At 47.5% G+C, this 9,713-nt stretch overlaps 1 protein-coding gene across 3 annotated transcripts in view; it reads right to left on the bottom strand.

Annotated features, from left to right (window-relative positions):
• The window catches only part of egfem1 (EGF-like and EMI domain containing 1), a 56,906-nt gene that overhangs the window by 4,537 nt on the left and 42,656 nt on the right, over positions 1 to 9,713 (bottom strand). For all 3 annotated transcript variants that reach the window (XM_030380077.1, XM_030380076.1, XM_030380078.1), the window contains exons 22-31: positions 9,584 to 9,712; positions 9,053 to 9,181; positions 8,589 to 8,717; positions 6,778 to 6,909; positions 5,936 to 6,064; positions 5,351 to 5,479; positions 3,351 to 3,479; positions 2,268 to 2,396; positions 1,763 to 1,891; positions 18 to 146 (exon numbers count right to left, since the gene is read on the bottom strand). In XM_030380077.1, the coding sequence (XP_030235937.1) occupies positions 18 to 146; positions 1,763 to 1,891; positions 2,268 to 2,396; positions 3,351 to 3,479; positions 5,351 to 5,479; positions 5,936 to 6,064; positions 6,778 to 6,909; positions 8,589 to 8,717; positions 9,053 to 9,181; positions 9,584 to 9,712 (1,293 nt within the window). The remainder of the gene's footprint in view (positions 1 to 17; positions 147 to 1,762; positions 1,892 to 2,267; positions 2,397 to 3,350; positions 3,480 to 5,350; positions 5,480 to 5,935; positions 6,065 to 6,777; positions 6,910 to 8,588; positions 8,718 to 9,052; positions 9,182 to 9,583; position 9,713) is intronic.

Below are 9,713 nucleotides of genomic sequence, written 5' to 3'. Positions count from 1 at the left end.
AGGACGGTGAACGATACCTTCTCCACACCTCCGCCCCGCCCTGCCTGGGGGGCACAGACACTGCCCCGTGGCTGGGTCGCATGCAGACCCCCCCGCACAGTCGCACGACTGCTGACACTCACGGCCATACCTCCCCGACGCACATCCTAAAGCACACACACACACACACACACACACACACACACACACACACACACACACACACACACACACACACACACACACACACACACACACACACACACACACACACACACACACACACGCCGTAAACATAATGTGTCTACGGTTGCCTTGCTGCTCACTATAATCTCCTGCTGGGCTGGAAGTGGCCATTTAGGCCCCCACACTCCTGCCGGGGGCCCCCCCTATACCCTGGGTGTGGGCAGGGGTTCGGGGGGGTAAGTAGGGGGGGGGGGGGGGGGGGGGGGATGGGTGCATCAGCAATGCTTTAAGCAGCCTGGAAAACGAGGCTCCCATCAAATTCTACCTGCTCACCTATGGGTCTTTTACTGTCTTTAAATTACTACTGCCTTCCTGTCTGTAGTAATTTATACGATATTCCAGTTTAAAATGATATATATCTTATACATAAAATGATATATATATAGACATACAAATACAACATATATATGTATATATATATACATATACATATATATACAAAGTCACAACTTTTCTCGGTTTTGGGACCTCAGTGGTGGAACGAGCTCCCTGCCGCTCTCAGGACCGCAGAGTCGCTCACTATCTTCCGAAAAAGACTCAAGACTCACCTGTTCAGAGTCCACCTCGACACTCCATAGCCACCCTCCCCCTTCTGGCCACCATTGTTCACTGTATTGTATTGTGTTGTATTGTATTGTATTGTATTATTTACTGTGTAGCAACTGCAGTAGCTGCTATCATGGCTGTAACACGGAGAATAGTTAGCCTAGCGATTGTGGTACTAGCACTTGGTTCTATGAACATCCTTTCTGTACCGACAGCGATATATTGATGCACTTCTTATGACAAATGTACTTATTGTAAGTCGCTTTGGATAAAAGAGTCTGCTAAATGCCTTAAATGTAAATGTAAATATATAAATATACATATATATATATATACATCAGATTCTTTACAGCCTACAAATGTCATTACAACCTGTAGACCTACACACGTCTCGCATTGAAACCGTTGGCAATTCTGTGTATATTATGCTGTGTAGCCTTAAATACACGGCTTGTTCTGTACGTTTATTGCGCTTAAGTACTGCCTATACTTTCTAATCCTCCACGGACTCGATTCTGCGGGTAATGAAGCTCCTTCGCATCACTCTGCTAAAAAAACACATCTTTAACAGATTACTTTTGGGAGCAACCAGGTGGCCGGGACTATTAACGTACATACCAGAGGGCCCGGGAGTGCATGCGCTGCTTTCCTTCGCCTGTCTTCTCCTGTTGGGTCGCTCTCTGTGTAAGTCTCCCTTCTCTCTCTACACCGTGTCTATCCCTAGATCTCAGGACGTCGGCTGTCAGCTCTGACAAACAGCAGCCTGCCTTTTCTTTTTGGTTCGGAGAGATGTCGTTAATGAGCCTTGGGTGGGGGGCTTGGGTGTATTGCTCGAGGCTGCCTCCAGGTAGATCACACGTGCATCGGGGTTTCAACCCAGGACCTCCGGGTGGGCGTCCAACACCCTTACCCCTAGACTATTGCCGATGACCGTCGGTAGAAGGTGTACAGTCACAGGGCTACGGATAGACATCGGCCAGGCCACACTCACGCGTCTGACACTGTGCTCCGCGGCGGCCCGGTGGGCACACGCAGACACCCGTCACATGGTGACAGGTCCGCCCCACCCTGCAGTCACAGGGACGGGCGCAGCTGGACCCGAAGAACCCGGACGGGCACTCTGGAAGAGACGCAAGCATTCACACAGGGCCGGAATCAAGGTGGTGCTCTGGTCGGCAGAAATCGATCGCCGTCTTCTGTGGTTAAAGTAATCGATACACAGCAGTACAACGACAAAACAAACACCTGGAGTCTTCCTACACAGGTATACACAAACACAAATACACACACACACACACACACACACACACACACACACACAAACACACACACACGCACACACACACGCAGTTTGAGTAGGACAACGTGTGCTTTTTATACTTCGTTGAAGAGCCTTGCCTTGTCAGAGGAATTTCCCTGTACAGAGTGAAGTTATCCTGCATTTGTGATGGTAAAACACTGTCTGAATGTGTACTCTGAGGTGAATGGACGCGCACCTAGCTGGCAGGCGTGGCCGTAGTATCCCGCGGGACACGTGCAGCTGCCAGAGATGTGGTCACAGGTCCCATTGTTGAGGCAGGGACAGTCCAGGGCACAGCCAGCACCATACTTCCCCTGGGCGCACGCTGTACAACACACACACACACACACACACACACACACACACACACGCACGCACGCACGCACGCACACGCACCCCCACACACACGCCCACACCCTCACAGAAATGTCAGAGTGTAAGATACAAGCAGAAGAGCAAAAATTCACTCAACAATAAAATTACAGTCAGTGATTATCTAACCTATAATTCCAGAGTAAACTCTTTTTTTACTGTAACTCACCAGAAGATCGTTGCATGCTATGGAAACCAGAAATGCGGCCACACTTAAAGAGTCAATTATATAAGAAGTGCATGACTTTTTAAACATACGCTTCCCACTTCGGCGGCCTTCTAGTCAGACGGGATGCGATGCGATGGCTACCAGAGATAAATCCTAAAGGTTGCTGCGGGGGCTGAGGGTCAACGGGAAACCCCCGCTGATCACGGAACGACGGTTGCTAATGATAGTCAAGCTAATATTAAATTGAACAGCATGAGTCAGGCGGCCCAAAAAAGTATTCTAGGTCTCTAAGTCTGAAGCCGCATCCAACTCCCTCCCTTTCCGCGGCCGTGAGGGTGAACCAGCGGCTGTGCTTCACTCATGCTAAGTCATTAGTGAGTGTGCGTTCCCTCGGTAAACGCAAAGGTTCGGCTCCCTTCCAGATATTTGACAGATTGCACAATGCTACCGACGTCCTAGCTGTAAAATATGATGCCTTTAATTAAAACTGGAAATGTGATGATTTGGATGAACTGAACCCACCATTCTAGGTTAAATGTATTTTTATATCAGCTATTGTAGAGGAATATTATTGTACATTTATATTCCATTTCTGTGTTTATTAATTCAGTTATTTCGTTTTGTATGGGAGTTTATATAATGAGTCCAGTGTAGAGGTTCTGGAGAACCTGTACTGGAAATTGAAAGAAATGAAGTACAATGATATTTTTACATTCTCTGCACTCGGTCGCATCATACCTCTGTCACACCGCGGTCCCGTCCAGCCCAGCCCGCACGTGCACGAGCCGTCCACCGGGTCGCACAGCGCCCCGCTCTGACAGTCGCACATGCGCTTGCACATCGTCCCGTAGCGCCCCCTAGGACACACTGGAGGAACCACAGGGACGTCTTTCAATTAATGTGAGTGTAGCATGTGGTTGTAGCTGGAATCACATTCTGCATGGGGTAGCAGACAAATATAAAAGATAAATACACACACACACACACACACACACACACACACACACACACTCACACACACACACACACACACACACACACACACACACACACACACACACACACACACACACACACACACACACACACACACATAAATACTCACACATCAGCACAAATTCACAGACACACACACAGAGACACAGACAAATACACAAAACCATACACATGGAGCCCGCTCAGTTTATTTTAGATCAAGTTCATTAGTAAGATGGTTAAGTGGTCGCATTTGGCCCCGATATAAAAGAAAAATCATGTTCCTCCAACGTAATTTAGATAGGGAAAACAATAAGGGAATCAATCTTTTGATTCCGACAACCCCCCCCCCCCCCCCCACCTCCCCGCCCCCTCTCTTTATTTATTTGTTTCCACGCCAAGTCTGTCGACACGGAACACAGAGAACAGGCTACTTAAAGGTCTCTGTAAACAGACAGCGAGAGCAGCAGTGATGGCACGTCTGCAAGCTCACTGACTGGGAACGCTGGCAGAGAGGGAGAGAGAGAGAGAGAGAGAGAGAGAGAGAGAGAGAGAGAGAGAGAGAGAGAGAGAGAGAGAGAGAGAGAGAGAGAGAGAGAGAGAGAGAGAGAGAGAGAGAGAGAGAGAGAGAGAGAGAGAGAGAGAGCACTAGGGGGGATGTGAGTGAGACAGAGAGTGGTAAGAAGGGAGAGAGATATAGAGGGGAGAGAGAGAGAGAGGGAGAAGATGTAGAGAAAGAAAGAGAGAGAGCACTTTTAAATGGCTGAGATGGAAAACCCCACTCCTGCGATCCGATGGAGTTGCTGATGAGCGAGGGAGAGATTAGGACGAGGAGGGGGAGAAGAGTCCCTTGATCATCAGAGCCCCCTTATAACTGAGGAAATGGAGAAGGAGCTGCCTAAATATACAAGGAGAGGAGAGGAATAAGAAGAAAAACATTCAAGGAAAAACTCCCTTAATTGAGGCCTATTACTACTTTGTTGTCTCTCTAGATCTTCCAGCCCTGATGGAAGTCATCAATACAACTTGGATGGATGCATCCTCTTCTCAAACAGTTTTTAGTTATGTGTGAATGCTAATAGTCATTGCAATCTTCTATACCGTGGGCTGAGAAGCCCAATACTCCCATACTTGGGTATGGGATTTGCGAAACGCCAGCAGATTTTGAAAACACACAACTCAAATGGTCCTACCCCCTCTCCTTCAAGGCTGACTCTGACTCCACCCATTCCAAGTACATGGACGCGCAATCTTGCGCGAGAGCGAGCCATTAGCCAGTTAGCTAGCTCCAGTAGCTACCGCAGGATAACAACAATCAGAAGCTTGCTCTGGGTCAAGAGCTTTGAGTACGTGCACGAAGGGGTCGCGCGGGGGGAGGGGGAGTGCAGTACGACCGTTTGATTGACGTACTTACTGTCCAATGCAACTCGGTGGCTCTGGAAATCATTGGCTGGAGTTTTTCGAGCCCTGCCCGTTCCACAGATGATTGACTTGTTTAATTGTCATGTCAGTACTTCTAACTCAGTGGCTATAAGTGGGTTATGATAAGGATTTCAAGTAATTCTGCAAAAATGGCCAAAAAAGAGAATTCCATACCCAACCTTTAAGTCTTATCTCTCAAGTTCTTTTGTTTTATGATTTAAGGGACTCAGAAGCACAGACCCTGTTTGAGATATAAGTTAGCTAAACGAATAAACTTGATTTTGACATAGAAGCTGGAACACAAGTACCCTTGTGGAACGTGTGGTTTCTGGAGACTTTACCCTGATGGCACAAGTGGCCCATTCTCCCAGGGCTGCAGATGCACCTCCCAGTAGCCGGGTGGCACTGTCCCGCCTCTCCGCAGGAGCACCGCATGGCACAGTCCTTTCCAAAGTGCCCCGCAGGACAACCTGAGGGGCAAATGAAAACACGACTGCAATCAGTCACCTCCAAAACAAGACGATGCAGCTGCATGTGTAATTTTCATCAAACGTATTTTTTCATTCAAGGAGCAGGAGAAGATGCTGTGATGTTTCCACAGAATCGTCAACATTTGTTACCACTTATCGCACTCAGCTGATTATTATCTGTCTCTGCCTTTTTTTAACTGGACCACCTATACGAAACAAAATAATAGCGCTCTTTCCAACTTAACAATCCCATCAGTGAAACTCATACAAACAAACACACCACGCGCGCACATACGCACACAAACACACACGCACACACACGCGCGCACTCACACACACGCACACACATACACACACAAACACAGAGAGACACACACACAGCAGATTACGTAGCCCTCCTTTGTGTTTGTGTTTCATGTGTACTACAGGCAGCTGTTGTGGTTTTCTCTGACTAACCGGAGCTGCAGTCTGCCCCTATGAAGCCATCAGGACACTGGCAGGCACCCGTCCTGAAGTCGCAGAGACCCCCGTTAGTGCATCTGCACCTTAGCTTGCAGCCCGGCCCGTAGGAACCTTCCCTGCATCCTGCCAATCAGAGGACAGGAAGGGAGGAACAGCTGTTAAGAGAAAAAACGTTGCCTCCCGTTTATGCATTTCATTCAGACAACCATAAAAGGGACAGGGATAAAGAAAAGAAAAAGGCATCATGCCTTGTTGTTTATCTAGCATTGTAGCATCTATAGATAAACATGGTTCTAATCGTACTTTATGCTAGGCTTATGCACATTATGATATCATCCATTGTTAAATAAAATAGGCTTATATTCAACATGTCATATATATTGGAACAGTGTTTTTTTTAAATGTCGGCAGTTTCCCACTAGTGGATTGAAACATGCGACCAAGTGGATGGTTGGACAGTGACACTGGACACTTAACTCTTAACTACCAAACTTTTTTAAGAATGTCTAAAGGTCCTCATGTATCAGATTATAACTCAGTTCCTTTGATGACTACATTCATGAACGTGGCATCATTGAAACCTTACACCTGATTGCTAATGTTTGCAACTTTGAAACATAAAAACAAGCTCCCTATATATGTGGGATTCCGTTGTCAATTTGAAGCCCAAGAATATAATTTGTATTCACTAATCTTACCACGTACTTAAGCAGGATTCAGGGCTCGGAACACATACATAAATAAAAGGGTTTCAATGCTCCATGGATCTACCAGCCAAAACAAACACCATGCGTCATTCATGCTGGACAACGTGAGTCATACAGAAGAGGACTTACTTAACCCACAATGCATCCCATAGTACCCAGTCGTACAGGTGCACTTCCCAGAGACAGGGTTGCATTGCTCATGGGTCCCGAAACACTGACATGCCTGGCTGCAGTTCAACCCATATGAACCAGCTGCACAAGCTGAAAGGAACACAATGAAGATACTCATGAAAACGGTCCAAAATAGTTTGTTGAAACGTGTAGTTTATACATTTAGTAAATAAGTATTACGTCAAGTAAAAAAGAAAATCAACAATGCATCATAAAGTATTCACAGATATATATATATTGTATCCATCACACTTAACACCCTTGCCCATTAATACGCACACACACAAACAAACACACACACACACACACACACACACACACACACACACACACACACACACACACACACACACACACACACACACACACACACACACACACACACAAAGCAACTCCCATACACAAACACAAACACACCAGCGCATACTTTCACACACATTCTCTGTGTAGGTTCACATGCTGGTATCATCGTCACAGTCATGAACCAGGGTTCCAAAGACCAAACAATCAGTCACGGCGAGCGAGATAAATCTGTGAAACCAACTCAGTGAGAGCCTCAGAGCTGAGGCTGCTGCGGTGGTGGTGGTGGTGGCGGTGGTGGTGGGCAGTGTGACGGGCCGGAGAGATAAGAAACTCACTCCAGACTAAAGAGGCAATTAAGTGCGCTGTCATTATGCATGTCTGCCTTCCCCGAAGGGGCCTTATCGGCCAGGCGAGGAGACGAAAACAATGCCTTCTGTTTTACTTGGCAACGGTGCGACTAACATTTATCAGATGTCTGGACGAGAGCTTGAGATGGAGGGAGGGGGGGGACAGGGGGCAGAAGCGGGGAATTAGACGTAGAGTAGACGGTTGTAAGGTATGACCATGCTTAAAGTAAACAACAGGGTGTAGCCAAGGTACGGTGAGCTGTTCCGTGCTGTTTGTTTTGGAGGATATTTATGCATTGGTGCTAAAAAACAAAGGCCCAGTGCGGTACCTGGCAGCGGAGTTCAAGCCGGTCAAGATTAGAATACGAGGCAACGTTAACAGTATCGATATCAGCGTAACTCTTTCATGATACTTCTATTCTAGCAGATCACGTTCGATTACACATTGGCTTACAAATCGAGAACAGTACCAACGTTTCCATGCACTCATCAGTGCTTACAAGTCAGACCAAAGTAACAGAGCACATCATGGTACCCGTTAAAATATAGACTAGCTGTAAGACAAACGACAAAGAAAAGCAAAAAAACATATTAATACAGGTTTTAAAAGCAGAAGAGAAAGAGGGTCAATGACGTAGGCCTGGGATGTCTATTCATGTTGAAAATGAATGGAAAGTCTCTCAGGGTCATGAATTAATTTAGAGAACATTAATGGGCAGCCATGTTTTTGCAAGGGCGGATTACCTACCCATAGCAATTTTCTAGTCTACATATTTTCCAAAGACATTCAACATTAATGAGTCAAACCATAAAGGTATATATGTATAGCAATGTAAAGACACACATACAGTATGTTATGCACACGGAGGCCCGTGCACGACCCTGGCAGAGTGTCAATGTGCACACATGCATGGATACAAACGTCCCTCCACTCACCCTACCACCTACCCACATCGATGCCTCCACCTACCCCCCTACATCCACACCTCCCTCCGTCTTACCCTCCACCCACCAACGCGACCTTCCGGCCGTCACCATAAAGTATGACAACAACTGTAAGTGAAAGATGACAACATTACAACCCGGGGGTTGTTAACGCGCTGATGTGACGACACACACCTTTCTGGCAGTGCTCCCCCGTCCAGCCCGGAGGGCAGCTGCAGCGCCCCTCCACCCTGTCACAGAGACCTCCGTGGGCACAGCGGCAGGCGTGGGCACAAGCCTCGCCGAAGCGCCCCTCCTCACACCCTAGGAGAGACGGGGGACGGCCCTCAGGTTAGAACATGGCTGGAGCTAGAGAGATCTCTATCTTCGGATGGGTTACTCAGTAGAACACGCCTCTGTTTTGACTGACTTTTGGTGAATGAGTGCATGTTTACATCTTAAATAATCATAGGTCAGATATAGATATTACAGAATAAATATGTCATTATGTACATCATTATGTTGCTCTCCAAGCTCTCCCATTCATACACCCACAAAACACGTTGGCCAACGTTCCCGTAATAATCCTCTAATCCTTGAAGATCAGCTGAAACGGCCACTAAGGGAAGGAGTCTGGGTTAATAGGAAGTGCTCATCACCCAGATCACAGCCCGCTCCAGTCCAGCCCGCAGGGCAGAAACACCGGCCTGTGATCCTGTCGCACGAGCCTCCGTTTTCACACACACACTGCTGGGAGCAGTGTTGGCCGTAGTGGCCGGCAGGGCAGGCTAAAACGACACGGAGAAAGACCGGGACAGACAGCAGTCAGCACAGAAGGCAAATACTGAGTGTAAACGTTCTTTCCTTTTTTTTAATGCAAAATATGTGTCGGACATGTATGGACATGAATATTTATGGACATGGTATATGGATGGCAAGGGTTGAAGAGCTCGCAAGTGAGAGGAAAAAATGTGTCTAAAAATACGAAGATGACAACTGATCACTGTGTACTGTGGGTGTGTGTGTGAGAGTGGGAGAGAAAGAGAGAAAGAGAGTGACGAACCAGGTGAGAGAGAGTCAGGGAGGGAGAGAGAGGGAGGGAGTCAGAGGCCGACAGAGACAGTTGCATGCATAGACTTTAACCCTGATGATGTTGACCCAGCTTTGTGCCACAGCGCTGAGTCACCCACCTAACTGGCAGCTCTCTCCTGTCCAGCCCGCCGCACAGCTGCACTGTCCGGTGACATGGTCACACCTGGCCCCGTTCTGACACACGCACGTCTGGCTGCATCGCATCCCGAACAGACCCTGCATGCACCC

Source organism: Gadus morhua, chromosome 16 (genome assembly GCF_902167405.1).
Source record: "Gadus morhua chromosome 16, gadMor3.0, whole genome shotgun sequence".
NCBI lineage: Eukaryota > Metazoa > Chordata > Actinopteri > Gadiformes > Gadidae > Gadus > Gadus morhua.
The sequence above is the reverse complement of the archived record's forward strand: the minus strand, read 5'-3'. Positions and strand labels throughout refer to the sequence as shown.